This window comes from Chiloscyllium punctatum, chromosome 41 (assembly GCF_047496795.1).
Source record: "Chiloscyllium punctatum isolate Juve2018m chromosome 41, sChiPun1.3, whole genome shotgun sequence".
NCBI lineage: Eukaryota > Metazoa > Chordata > Chondrichthyes > Orectolobiformes > Hemiscylliidae > Chiloscyllium > Chiloscyllium punctatum.
Window position 1 is genome coordinate 17,225,571 of NC_092779.1, and position 14,054 is coordinate 17,239,624.

A 14,054-nucleotide genomic window follows, 5' to 3' on the forward strand; every position below is an offset into this window, starting at 1 on the left:
GATGGAATTACATACTTGAAGGTGAGACTTGTATCTGGGCTTCTAAGTCCAGGGGAAGGCACTACCTCAAGAGCCCCTTAACTACTGACAACTTATATCAGAGGGAAAATTTGCAATCATTCAGTAAATGGAGCTTTATCTGCACACGATGGGGGCGGGACATAGTTCACTCCTGGGTTTCAGTGTGTTTACATTCCACCACGTGCACATTTTATACTTTGTGGAAATATTCCTGTATTGATTCACAGAAGGATGTGCAGTTAGGTGAATTGGCCATGCTAAATTGCCCGTAATGTTCAGGGATGTGTAGGCTAGCTGGATAAATCAGGGTAGGGGAATGGGTCTGGGTGGGATACTCTTCGGAGGGTCGGTGTGGATGTGTCCCGTTTCCTCACTGTAGGGATTCTATGATTGCATGGGATTTAAAAAGATGCGTTACTAGCGGGCACTTTATTATTGAACAAGAGCAATTCAGTTATTTTTGTGTGTGGGGGGAGAGGATGCGTTTCCCTTGCGGAAGTGAATGTGGTGAGGGAGCAGAGGGTAACATTTGGGATGAGGGGCTGTCTCTTGCTCTCTCCGGGAGGGGCTGAGTGTCGATAAAGGCGGGACATTCTGTCAGGGATAATTCCTTTAATGTGTCTCTTGTGTGCAGTGCCTTGGTGTTACTCCCCAGCCAAACAGACGCAGCGTTCATACACAGAGAGAGAGAGAGACATTCCTGGGAATGATGTCAGGGATCTTGCGGAAGAAATCTCATTTCCCTGGAAGTACGTGTCTGAAGTAAAGTTGAGCTGTCGGCCGAGAGTGAGATCAGAGCTACACAGAGAGAGAGAGAGAGAGAAAGGGAGAGAGAGAGAGAAGGGGCTGGTTATGGTTGACAGATGACAGCAGCATCTTGTGACTGGGCAGCACTGACAGCTCGGTTAAGTTGCAAGACCTGAAAGGAACTGTCAACATTCACATTCCTAAAGGTGAGGTGAAAGAGCAGGAGACGGGGGAGAGGGAGAAAGGATAAAACAGACACAGGAGCAACTCAAGTCTTTGGAAAAGCATCATCAAAGTGAGAATCTGGAATCTAGTCGGCGCGTTTTATTTTGTTTAATATTACAGACCTCCACCACCAGTTCAAACTTGGATCGGTTGAGGAAGATTAACTTTTTTGCTTGAATTTTCGATCCTCTCCTCTGCACCCCCACCACCCAACCCCAACATGCTGGGTTGATGGGGGAATGGCCTCCGCGGTATTTGAAGGAACCTCCCTGGTGAACATGTTCGTGAGGGACTGCTGGGTGAACGGTGTCAGGAAACTCATCGTCAACCGGAGGGAGGAAGAGTTTTTCGAGATCAGGACCGAGTGGTCGGACAGGAACGTGCTGTACTTACACCGGAGTTACGCCGACCTGGCCAGGGTCTTGAAGAGGCTGACGGACGCCTTCCCCGAAGACCAGGCGGAACTTTCCCGCTGCCCTCTGGTCGAAGGTTTGGTCACTTCACATTCCTGTCTAAATTAAGGATTCAAGTTAGACTCGCCTCAGCTAACAACAGAGTAATGTGTGTGTTGGGGGGAGATGTGTATGGGGGGGGGGGGGCGGGGTGTGGGGGTGGCAGGGTGGGGTGTGTGTATGTGGAGGGGCTAGTATGTGTGTGTCTGTAAGGGTACGTGTACGGTGTTTGTGTGGGGGCGGGGTCTGTGTGTGTCTATGTGCGTTGGGGTGGAGTGAGTGTATGTGAGGGTGATGTGTGTATGGCATATAAGTGTGTCAGGGAGGTTGGTATGTTTGTAGGTGTGGTATGTGTGAGGGGGGATTGGTGTGTGTAGAGGGGCCGTATATGTATGAGGGGGTGTCGTGTGTGTGTTTGTAGAGATGGTATGTGTGTGGATGTGGGAGTGGGGTGTATATGTTGTTCGAGTGTGGGAGGCGCTGGTGTGTGTGTGTAGGGGTGCTATGTGTGTGCATATGAGGGGTGGTGTGTGCAAGGGTTGGTATGTGTGTGTATATGAGGGGTGGTGTGTGTGTATGTGTGTAGGGGTGGTATATGTGTGTATATGAGGGGTGGTGTGTGTGTATGTGTGTAGGGGTGGTATATGTGTGTATATGAGGGGTGGTGTGTGTGTATGTGTGTAGGGGTGGTATATGTGTGTATATGAGGGGTGGTGTGTGTGTATATGAGGGATGGTGTGTGTGTATGTGTGTAGGGGTGGTATATGTGTGTATATGAGGGGTGGTGTGTGTGTATATGAGGGGTGGTGTGTGTATGTGTGTAGGGGTGGCATGTGTGTGTATATGAGGGGTGGTGTGTGTGTATGTGTGTAGGGGTGGTATATGTGTGTATATGAGGGATCATGTGTGTGTATGTGTGTAGGGGTGGTATATGTGTGTATATGAGGGATGATGTGTGTGTGTAGGGTTCGTATATGTGTGTATATGAGGGGTGGTGTGTGTGTATATGAGGGGTGCTGTGTTTGTATGTGTGTAGGGGTGGCATGTGTGTGTGTATATGGGGAGTGGTGTGTGTGTATGTGGGAGCTGGTGAGTGGTGTGTTTGTGGGGTAGTATGTTTGTGGTGTATTTGTGTGTGGTTGGTCTGTGCGTTTGTGTGCATAGAGATGGTATCTGTATGTAGAGTGGAGGTGATGTGTGAGGAGTGGTCTATGTGTGGGGGTCTGCTTGGTGGGTGTGTGTGGGTGTGAGGGGAGTTGTGTGTGTGTCCGTGTGAGAATACAAATTGAACTAACCCAGTTTATTTGCCAATGATGGTAAGTGATTGATATTAACACCAACAAAATTAAGTTTTGTCTCCTCGCATTTAATGCATTTTATACAAGTTTAGCTTCAAAGTCTTTTTTATAAGAATGAAAGGCAGATAAAGGGTCGGAGTGAAGTGGTTTTAAAGTTAATTGAATTTAACAATTGTGATTTGAAGGAGGGAGTGGTGGTGCCTGAGGTCACTAAATTCAGATTCAGACAGCTGTCAGTGTGTGGGTGAAGTTTCCATTAACTTTAATCTGTTTTTTTTATTTAAACATCCCACGGTCTGTGTAGCTCAGTAACAACTGCTTCCCTCTGTCTGAATCGTCAGGGGGTTCTCATATACAACTTCTGAAAGTGTTTTCTAAACAATTAAACAAACAGAACATTCCTCACTCTTCAAAGAAAAAAAAGTAAACGCAGAACACAATTGGCCGTGACTTTTTAAACAAAAATCCTGAAATACAATTTGACTTTGTAACCGTTTTGTAAACCCCCCCCCCCCCCCCCCGCCAAAAAAAATAAAACCGGTGACGCTACCTCAGAAACTAGAGTGGCCGGAGAGATTGATGATTTGGAGAATTATTTCCTCCAAGTAGCAGAGTTTTTAATTCCCTGCTCTCCTCCCCTCCTCATATTCGCGAAAAAAAAGGAAACAAGGAAACCCTTACGCGTGGCAGCATCGCGTTTTCCGGTGTTCAGTTACCGCGAGGCTGTCAGCTTTTTGTATTATTGATACTTGGAGACGCTACACAGAGAGGATAATATTCTCTGGACTCCGTTCCCTCGCCTCTCCTACTTTATTTGTAGGGCTTTTGGTTTGTTCTTTCAATCGCTCGCTTATTGCGGTGAACCCCCCACCCCCAAAGCCGGCCAATTTCTGTCACTGTTTAGCAGTTTTACAGGGAACTGCATCTCCTTCCCTTTTGTACTCTGCTCCTCCTGCTCTACGCCCTTCCTCATCTTCCTCTTGTTTTTATTAGTAAAGTCACATTTGGTCTGAACTTGCCCCTTTCACTGTCTGTTGATTAAGGCTTGTCGCCCCTTCCAGGCTACAGGGGGTATTACAAAATAAACTTAAAATTAGTTTCCAAGCATCATCCAACACAGTACAGTAGTTTTATTTTAACGTTTTACCGACCCCTCCCCAATTCCACGTCCAAAAATAGCTGTCAACAAAATCCTATGTGTGTGTTGGATGGTGGGCCAGAGAGGAGTGGGTTACTCCTTTATTAGCCTCCAGAAATGAAAAGGGTACAGTCTTGTTGGAAAAGTGATGAGCAAATGTTTTACAGTTTGCAGAGAGATGGAGAGAGAGAGAGCGAGAGAGAGAGAGAAAATGCCACGAGTCATTTTTATCACCACACACACACACACATATGTGACACATAAGAGTCTGACAGAGGCTCCACAGGGTGGATATTGAAAGTGTGTTTCCACACTCAGGGGAGTCTGAAACCAGGGGACACAATTTAAAAATAAATGTTCTCCCATTTAAGGCGAAGGTGAGGAGAAATTTCATCTCCCAGAGGGTCAGTAATGCTTAAAATTATTTTCCCAGAAAGCGAGGGAAGTTGTATCATTGGATATATTCAAGGCTGGAATTAGATTCCTGACTGACAAAGGGGAACAGGCAGAGGTGGAGTTCAGGCTGCAATCAGATCAGTCATGATTTTATTGAATAGAGACAAAAAATCTGCAGATGCTGATGATCAGGCAGGAGACTGGAAGAACACAGCCAGCCAGGCAGCATCAGGTGGTGGAGAAGTCAATGTTTCGGGTATAATCCTTCTCCAGGAGGGAGGGAGGGATTCCACTCTGAAGGATCAGATGTTGGAAAAGCACTGTCCGTTTTAGTTTAAGTGATTTTGTTGAATGGCAGAGGAGGGTCAAGGGGCCTAATCTTGCTCCAATTTACGTTGCCTTGGTTTATGACAGTCTATCAAGGTTTTAAAGTAAGTGTTGGGGAAATGTCCTTTCTATGGAATTGTAGGACAGTACATGGGCATAAATATTGCTTTCTCTGTACCCTGTCCATGATCAGGCATCCATAAGATAGCTTTGTAAAATGGGCCTCGCTCAGACTGGACAGGGATTCTTGCTCTGTTTCTCTGATGGTAGCACTCTTGCCTCTAAATCACATCTCATTTCAGGGTCTGTGCGAAAATAAAAACCAAATCTGACGTGCCAGTGTAGTACTGATGGAGTGCCGCACTGTTGGGAGTCCGCACTGTCGGAAGTGCTGTCTTTTGGTTAAAAAGATGCTATTCTGAGGCCCTATCTGCTTACAATGTGAATGCAGAAGATTTCACGGCAGTGCTTTGAAGAGGAGCAGGGGAATGGGGTTGGCCAAGGTTTATCCCTCAGTCCATTTCACAACACACAATATTACCTGGTTGCTGTTTGTGAGAGCTTGCTGTGTAAAAATTGGCTGGCACGCTTCCTACTTTAACACAGTGATTGCCCTTCAAAAGTACGTCATTGGCTGTGAAAGAATTTGAAATATCTAGTGTTCATACATGGTGGTATATCAATGAAAATCCTTTCAGTAGCTCCTATTGTGCAATTAGTACCCATCTTATCTCACCCCCTTTCTCAGTCCTGAGGCATTCTATTCCTTTCAGCCTCACACCTTTGACAAAAAAAAATTGAATGTGATCACCCCTGTTGTTATAGGTCACCTGAAATTAACTTGCTTTCCCACGCATAGGTTCCACCTGCAATTTTTGACTCATTTTGTTTCCGGCATTGATCCTGGTACTTGAGTGTCAGAATATTGAGAGATTCTGGAGGGTTTTTCAGGCATAAGGTAAGAAACCAGTCGGTTCCAGAACTGGGAATCGATCTAAATAATTGGTGCAAGGCTTATTGTCTGTCAGTGATTGGTTTTTAATTTATGTTCCAACTCACAAGGCAGATGAATAAAACATCAAGGTAAATGAATAGTTTGCTGACAAGGATACAGTTCACTGTAAACATTCAGGGCACTACATTGCTTAACAGGTAACAAAGCAACTCAATATATTGGGAGAAACAGTTCTCATTTCAAGTTGAATGATGTTGAGCAATAATTAAAGGTGTTCATATAAACTAGAACAGAAAATAATTAAACAAAATGAATCATTCGGTTTCACTCTTTTGGAAAAAGTGTGAAGTCAAGAGCAACATCGGGATACTGAGGCAAGAGTTGGGGAGAGGTTTGTTGAGGTTATTGGTGGTAAAGACTCAGTGAGATGTGTGAACCGTTACTTTGTTGTTAAGAATACAGCACACATTAGTTGACATTTTCTGAAATTGGTAATTCTTGTGAAGTGTCCTGATAGGTACAAGATGAAAAGCTTTGTCAAAATCCATAATTTTCCCAATCATACTCAAACTCTGTACTCCCAACAAAAAGAAGGAAAGGATTTGAGTGAAGCATGTTGTTTAGGGATAGTCAAGCTGAAGAACAGACCGCTTATAAACAGTAAAGGGAATCTTTGGGGAAGCATGGTGGCTCAGTGGTTAGCGCTGCTGCCTCACAGCACCAGGGACCCAGGTTTGGTTCCAACCTCGGGTAACTGTTTGTGTGGAGTTTGCACATTCTCTCTGTATCTCTGCAGGTTCCCTCCCACAGTCCAAAGATGTGCAGGTTAAGTGAATTGACCATGCAAAAAACAAATTGCCCATATTGCTCAAAGATGTATAGGTTAGGTGCATTAGTCAGGGAAATGTATGATAGGGGAATGGATCTGGGTGAGATATCCTTCGGAGGGTCGGTGTGGGCTTGTTGGGCCAATGGCCTATTTCTGCACTGTAAGAATTCAATAAATGCAATTCGCATTAAATTGTACAGATTAAAGGAAGTTAAGTGTGAGTTAAACAAACAGTTCCAAAAATGTGTGAGTATTGATTGACTATGATTAGCAACTAAATTGAAAATAGATGACAGACCTTCAAAAGAGGATGAAGTCTGATGGTGCAAATGATGTAATCCCAGGAGGATGTACCTCAGGAAACAGTGGTGGGTGCTGGCTACAATCAATACAGATTTATTTCAGACTGTTGCTTTCCACAATATCTGTAATATATTTCCAAAGGGGTGAATCTGACCCAAGCCACATTCAGAGCCTAAAGTCCACATCTGATAACATAATAGAAATGATTCTGCAGAAAATGTCTGGAGGTGTACTTGTGAAATGGTTTCGCTGGCTATGAAATGGTTTAGCGATGAGAAGACAGCATGTATTTGGAAAAAACCTCCTGACATCTTTTGAAAATATTGCAGAGTGAAGTGAATAAAGCTCCCTGCCATTTGGTGGCTTGAATTCCTTTAACAAAGCCCTTGTTCCAAAGCCTCCAAAAAGTCATGAGACTTCAGCGAACATGGGACTGGAGAAATAGATAAAAGTAAGAAACAGTGTAACCTTGAAAAAGTTATGAAATACACGGCAGGTGAATTACCAAGGCAGTCAGTATCTGGACACTTGCTTCTTCTTAGATACATCTATTACCTGAAAACAAGAACTGATCTGAAGCATTCAACTTGTCAGTGGTCAGTGACATTGGGAGAAGAACAGGGAAAGAGGATGTGCAGTTAACAAGAAGAAATTTAGACTAGTTATGCAACTTTACAGCTAAATAATAAATACACTTGCCAAAGCACCTTTGACAGCACTTTCCAAGCCCATCACCTCTACCATCCAGAAGAACAAGACACAGGGGAATATCACTGCCCTTAAAATCCCTCCAGATCACTCATCTGACTCCTTTCATTATCACCTTCTCTCGGACAATCAGCTGGCCTTGCCTGCAATTTGAACATCTTAAGAATAATGTTTTTGTTTTAAAGTTAAATTTATATTAGAATGTTAGTCAAGAAATGAACAATAAAGAAATACTTAGCATAGAGTGACCAATGCTGTATTTATGGTGTAACAACCAATGTCGGGCTAGTATTGCAGTAATGGGTGCCTGCCTCACCTTCTAGTGCTCCCCTGTAGGAGAGAGCTGAGCACGTGTGTAATTAGGAGACAGTGAGGTCTACAGATGCTGGAGATCAGAGTTGAGGGTGTGGTGCTGGAAAAGCACAGCAGGTCAGGCAGCATCCGAGGAGCAGGAAAATCGACGTTTCGGGCTGGAACCCTTCATCAGGAAGGATCCCCGTGCTTTTCCAGCAACACGCTCTCAATACATGTGTAGTTATGCATTCTCGTAGATTTCTATACCCAGTAATTATAGCTGAAATGTTTAGGGAGTATAGGCAGTGGCATATACTCACTCTGAACATTTAAATGATCTGTAGCTAAGGTTACAGGAAGGCTCATGCAGACTGTTAGAATTATACACCTTGTGATGCAAAACCGAAGTAATATGGCACTACCTGTTGCAGCCAATGTTGCACTAAATTCTCGAGTCAGGTTGAACTTTCCATTGTGGATGTATACGACAATTTTACAGCATCCCTGTGATGCCTCGGTAACTGCACCATTGAGCAATGTTGGAGCTGCCTCTGATTTAGGGTCAGTGTGGAGAAGCAATAAACAGACTATGAGTTATCCTGTCAGAACAATAGCATATTGACCTGAAAGTTTTACCGAGGCTTTAGCCAGGTCTCCACTGGAATACAATTTTGGCAATTTATATGGTCAAAAGAACAAGGCCAAAAAAATTAAAGGTTAATTTGAAAAAAATAAGGAAGTGAGCCAAGGTCAAGTGTAGACTATTTCTGCAGTTAGGAAGAAACAGTTCTGAAATTCCATTAGCTGTCACTACAACTGGTGGGGCAACTTCTTGTTAGTGCCCTCCAACACTGGGCTATAAAAGTGCACTGCCCATCGACAATATGCACCTTGGAATTTGACAGTCACCAACGGAAGGTTTTGCCCAACAAAACCCACCCTCACCCCACCCTGCTCATGAAAGGAACAAGTAGATGTAGATTTAAAATTATGTGCAAAAGGAGCAAGTTTGAAGTGAGTAAAAACTCTTCCACCGAGCGAGTAGTGAGGGTCTGGAATACATTACATGGAAGTGTGGTGAAGGCAGGTTCAACTGAAGCATCCAGGAGGGCTCTGGATGATTATTGGAATAAAAATAATGTGCAAGGGTATGGGGAACAAATGTAGGAGATTGGCACTGGCTAATGGACTCATTCAACGAGCTGGTGCACACACGATGGGCCAAACAGCCTCCTTCTGGATTGCCTCCTCCTGTCATTCTAAAATGTCATTCCAAATGCCTTCACTGCTCATAGCATGCAAGGGACAAGCCATAAAATGCTTTTACTTTATATGTATGTCCCTCTTTGGAGGTACATTCCACCTTTGGGATCTGTGTGTGAACTTGTGGAAGTCATAGAGTTATACAGCATGGAAACAGCCCTTGTCACATCTATTACATCATATCATCCATATCAGGGCCCAATCAGTTCCAGGCGTGTTCAGTATGTGAGGGCGGTGTAGTGGTCCTGCCCATTTTAAGTCAAAATGGAGGCCGTTTAGAAGTGACGGAGATCCATGATAGCCAGGAGTGTTATGTTTCCTTTGTGACTTTCATTGGTCTCTCATGGCCTGACAGTGGCGCAATGTTTAGCTAATTATGGGGCAGTGAAGCTTCCAAAGAAGGAGCAGAAACAGTGAAGAATATATTAAATGTGTACAGCAAGCAAGAGAGAAAGGACAGGTTGATATTTTTGAATAGGCAATTATTTGAATAGAATTTAAGAAAATCTACCATGGAGCAAACACATGTTTGAGATAAAGGTAGAGTCTTCATAAGGTCAATAGGAACATCTTGACATGGTGGGAAGTGTTCGATCAAGTGACCAGTTCCGGAATTTAAAAGGAATAATTTGATCAGCACAAAATCACCATGAAAATGCACTATGCCCCAGATTTCTTGCTCCTGGCAGGTGGCTATTTTTACTTCTATTCTCCTTGATTCCAGGTTTTTTTTGAGATCCATCAATCATAGCTGGTTTCCATGAATCTGTCACAGTCTTGGGAGAGTGTTTATTCACAAAGTCATTTGGGAAACTTAATTAATGTTTCTCAATGGAACACTGGGGATAGGCTGTTTTCAAAAGGTGTTCTGTTCAAACTATAAATCAAATACTGTATTCACTGGACAATATTGACACAAGAGCAGACACACCTTCGAAATTTGGGTTACTTTGATTTAATTTCCTTTTTTAAAGTTGCTCTGCCCATAAGCATTCAACAAGTATGAAGTTGAGATAAAGCAGTTACACAAGATTACTGTTACCTCAAATACCTCAAATATGATATTTAATTATTCTTGATTTTGTGCCTCCTCCATTGGCTTCTCCAAACAATATAAGAGAAAACGTTTTTTTTTAATTTCTGAGAATAAGCTAGTCATTTTTAAACTCAATCTCACTGAAGCCAGTGTCTCCCAGTGTTACGGCAATCCATTTGAATAGTTGGCAATATTATCCATTTAAACTTTCAAAAGTGATTATTAAAACATCTAGAAGGAAAAATTGTAAAACCTATTTAAATTTTTTTTACATTTTCAGATGATTAATTGGCAACGAAATTGTACTTTGATCAGGTTATCCCATATTATTCCAAGCTTTTCCTGCACCATCACATTATTTAAAATAAAAGCTTTTCCCAAGGCATTGTACCCATCACTAATTGCCCTTAGACTGAGCAGCTGGATAGGCCAATTAAGAATCAACCATGTTGTAATGGGTCTGGAGACTTATGTAGGCCTGACTGGGTAGAAAGGTCGATTTACTTCACTAAAGGAAATTAGGGAACCAGAAGGGTTTTTAAACAACAAATGCTGATAGTTATCATGGTCAAAATGACTGAGACTAAGTTTACATTCCACATCTATTAATTGAATTTATCATCTGCCTTGACGGGACTTGAACCAATGTCTCCAGAGCATTACCACAATGCTATTGTCCAAGGCTTCCTTATTTAGCATTTCCTCAGCCTTAGTACGAAAGCAGTGTGACTCGCCAATCTTATCTTCCTTTTCCCCAGTGATAAAGTCACAGCCTCTTTCTAGGAGCTTCCAAAGCCTGCGTCCAGAACCTTGGAACTAATATTGTGGTTCAAACCATTTCGACCTCAATGCTTATCATTTTCAGGTGGAAGGAGGAAATCTGGAAGGGACAAGAGGAAGTAGAACACAGAAACTTTACAGAGTTAGAGAGGGTTTTAGAACAGAAGGATTTTGAATTTTGGAGTAAGAATTTTCAAGTGGATCAAATGTGGGACATAAAGCTCATAATCTGTCACCTTGTGCCAAAAGTTAAGTGGAGTTAAAAGGGACAGGTCAGGGTTTATGGCCAGATCATGAGCTATCATTTTATCAATTGGTAAAATGGGATTAGTGTATTCTCTCCTTCTTTTTCTGGTCTGGCCATTATCTTTCTGCCAAGGCCATAACATCGAGTGTAGCTTCTCTTCCCACCCAAGAAAATCAGAGTATCAAACCTTTTTATGAAGGCAAAATACTATGGAGGCTTTAAGTGTTTGAGAAACTCAGTAACCGTGGAGAAAGAAACAATTAACATTTTGAGCCTGATATGAATCTTCTTTGGAACTGAATTGTCCAAAATGTTACTAAATAAAATCAAAAGAACTGCAGTTGCTGTAAATCATAAACGAAAACAAAAGCTGGTGGAAAAGCTCAGCAGGTCTGGCAGCATCTCTGGAGAGAAATCACAGAGTCGACGTTTTGGGTTCAGTGACTCTTCTTCAGAACTGGTGACTGTTCTGAGGAAGGGTCACTCAACCCGAAACGTTAACTCTGATTTCTCTCCACAGATGCTGCCAGACCTGCTGAGCTTCTCCAGTAATTTCTGTTTTTACATCAAATCCTTTTTGTCCCCTATCCTCTTCACTTATCTACAAACTTATTTATTTGGAAAGTTTATTCCCCTGGCCCATTCACACTTTCATTTTAATTATGTCTCTGTGATGTAGGAGGCAACATCAATGCAGCTGTTCCAAGGCTTTCCTCAACACTGTTCAATCGTTGCCATCTTACACATAAGCAGGAGAGGCTGCCAGCCGGCAATTCACATAGTCTCCTGGAACAGAAACAGTAGCCAGAATTCAGGAACCCAATGTATTGAGAAAGAAAAGGAAAAATTGTATTTTATACTTGAACCACAAGGTTGACCTGCTGTAGTTAAATAAAAAGTCATGGCTTACATTTCAGAGATTTCTATTGGACCGCACTGTTGCCATTAAAACTAAAACATTCCCAATTGAAACCGTCACTTGGCTGTTTTCAATTTAGAGAAAAATAGTTTTCAGATTGGAGGTGTCATCCTTCTGCACCCATTGTATTTGTTGTATTTTTATGCTGGAATTTAAAATGCTAACAGAGAGTTAAAGCCCAAAGAACTTGCCAAATTATGATGCCTATCTCTGAGAGCTTCTGCATATAAACACATACTTTAAATTCCTTCTCTAGCAGAATACTTATTGCTTTTCCCCTCTTCTCTACAGTCTCCACAGCACTGCCAGCACAGACTAAGAGGAAAAGCAGGTGATGCCTTCCCTGAGACTGTTGCTTGGCCAGACCCAGTTTGGGGACAAGGTAGTCAGTTGGCTGGTTTATGGTGCAGAGTGGCACAAACAGTGTGGCTTCAATTCACATCCAGGTTGAAATCACTGTGAAGGTCCTGCCTTTTCAAACCTTGCCCTATGAGGACTGCCGAATGTTAAACTCACCATCGGTTATCTCTCTCTCTGACTCTCTCTCTGATGAATGAGCAACCCTCTGGAACTATGGTGACTTTATTTGGGAAGGGAATGTGAGATTGGAGCAACATTCCCCCTGGTTTCCCTTCCCTTTCTGCTGAGAAATGCTTAACTTATAATTAATAACAGCCCATGGCGATGTAGTTGAGAATAATGAATCAATGAATGCCTACAGTGTGGAAACAGACCCTTCGGCCCAACAAGTCCACACTGACCCTGTAACCCACCCAAACCCATTCCCCATTACTCTACATTTACCCCTGACAAATGCAACTAAACTACACATCACTGAACACTATGGGCAATTTAGCATGGTCAATTCACCTGACCTGCACATCTTTGGATTGTGGGAGGAAACTGGACCACCCAGAGGAAACCCACGCAGACATGGGGAGAATACGCAAACTCCACACAGACAGTCGCCTGAGGCTGGAATCAAATCCGCAGCAATGCTCACTCCTAAGCCATCGTGCTACCCCAAAGAATATCCCTACTTGCGTTCCCATACTCCATTGGTTTATTACATGGTATTAGATTAGATTAGATTACTTACAGTGTGGAAACAGGCCCTTCGGCCCAACAAGTCCACACCGCCCTGCCGAAGCGTAACCCACCCATACCCCTACATCTACATTTACCCCTTACCTAACACTATGGGCAATTTAGCATGGCCAATTCACCTGGCCTGCACATCTTTGGACTGTGGGAGGAAACCGGAGCACCCGGAGGAAACCCACGCAGACACGGGGAGAACGTGCAAACTCCACACAGTCAGTTGCCTGAGGCGGGAATTGAACCTGGGTCTCAGGCGCTGTGAGGCAGCAGTGCTAACCACTGTGCCACCGTGCCGCCCACAATTTTGAACACAGTGATATTAGAGCCCTGAGTCAAGCGTGTGGTGCTGGAAAAGCACAGCTGGTCAGGCGGCATCCGAGGAGCAGGGAAGTCAACATTTCGGGCAAAAGCCCTTCATCAGGAATTCTGCAGTCCTCACTTTCTCCATATTGGAGCCCTGGCTACCTAGGTCATAATACCCAGACTACTTTATTTTCACTTCCCAATATATGTGGAGACAGGGACGAGCTACTAACAGACGTGGATTAAGCAAGTGGTCAATGTAGGGAAATGTGAGCTGCTCCACCTGGGATCCAAGAAAGGCAAATGGGAATATTTTCCTAATGAATAAAGATCCGGAGTGCGAAGGAGCAAAAGGATTTAGATTTCCTTGTGCACAAGTTACTAAACATTAGTGCATATGCACAAAGAAATTAAGAAGGCTAGTGGAATGTTGATCATTTAGGGACTGAAAATGAAACATGAGGGAGCGGTGTTTCAGTTGGTTAGAGCCCATTCGGATAATGTCTTCAATGCTGGGCACTTAGCTATGGGAAAGGTACGTTGAGTTTGGAGGTGGCGCCGTGATGTTTCACCAGGACGCTGCTGGGATTTAAGGGGTTACATTACAAGGACAGGTTACACAAACATGAATGTTATACACAGAAGTTTGATCTGACCAAGGCATTTAAAGGGACAAGATAGAGTAGATAGAGAGAAATTACGTCCTCATGTG

General features: G+C 43.2%; 1 protein-coding gene and 1 long non-coding RNA gene across 2 annotated transcripts in view; one reads left to right on the forward strand and one right to left on the reverse strand.

Moving 5' to 3' along the window:
* The first annotated feature begins 431 nt into the window (after positions 1 to 431).
* Positions 432 to 14,054, forward strand: part of pxdc1b (PX domain containing 1b) — a 45,870-nt gene continuing 32,247 nt past the window's right edge. Inside the window, exon 1 of the mRNA XM_072560452.1 lies at positions 432 to 1,482. Within this exon, the coding sequence (XP_072416553.1) occupies positions 1,233 to 1,482 (250 nt within the window). The 5' untranslated portion in view covers positions 432 to 1,232. The remainder of the gene's footprint in view (positions 1,483 to 14,054) is intronic.
* Positions 1,078 to 3,416, reverse strand: LOC140464882 (uncharacterized). The gene is made up of 2 exons (XR_011955010.1): positions 3,294 to 3,416; positions 1,078 to 1,505 (listed from the first exon to the last, which is right to left on the reverse strand). It is a non-coding gene; the product is annotated as an uncharacterized lncRNA (long non-coding RNA).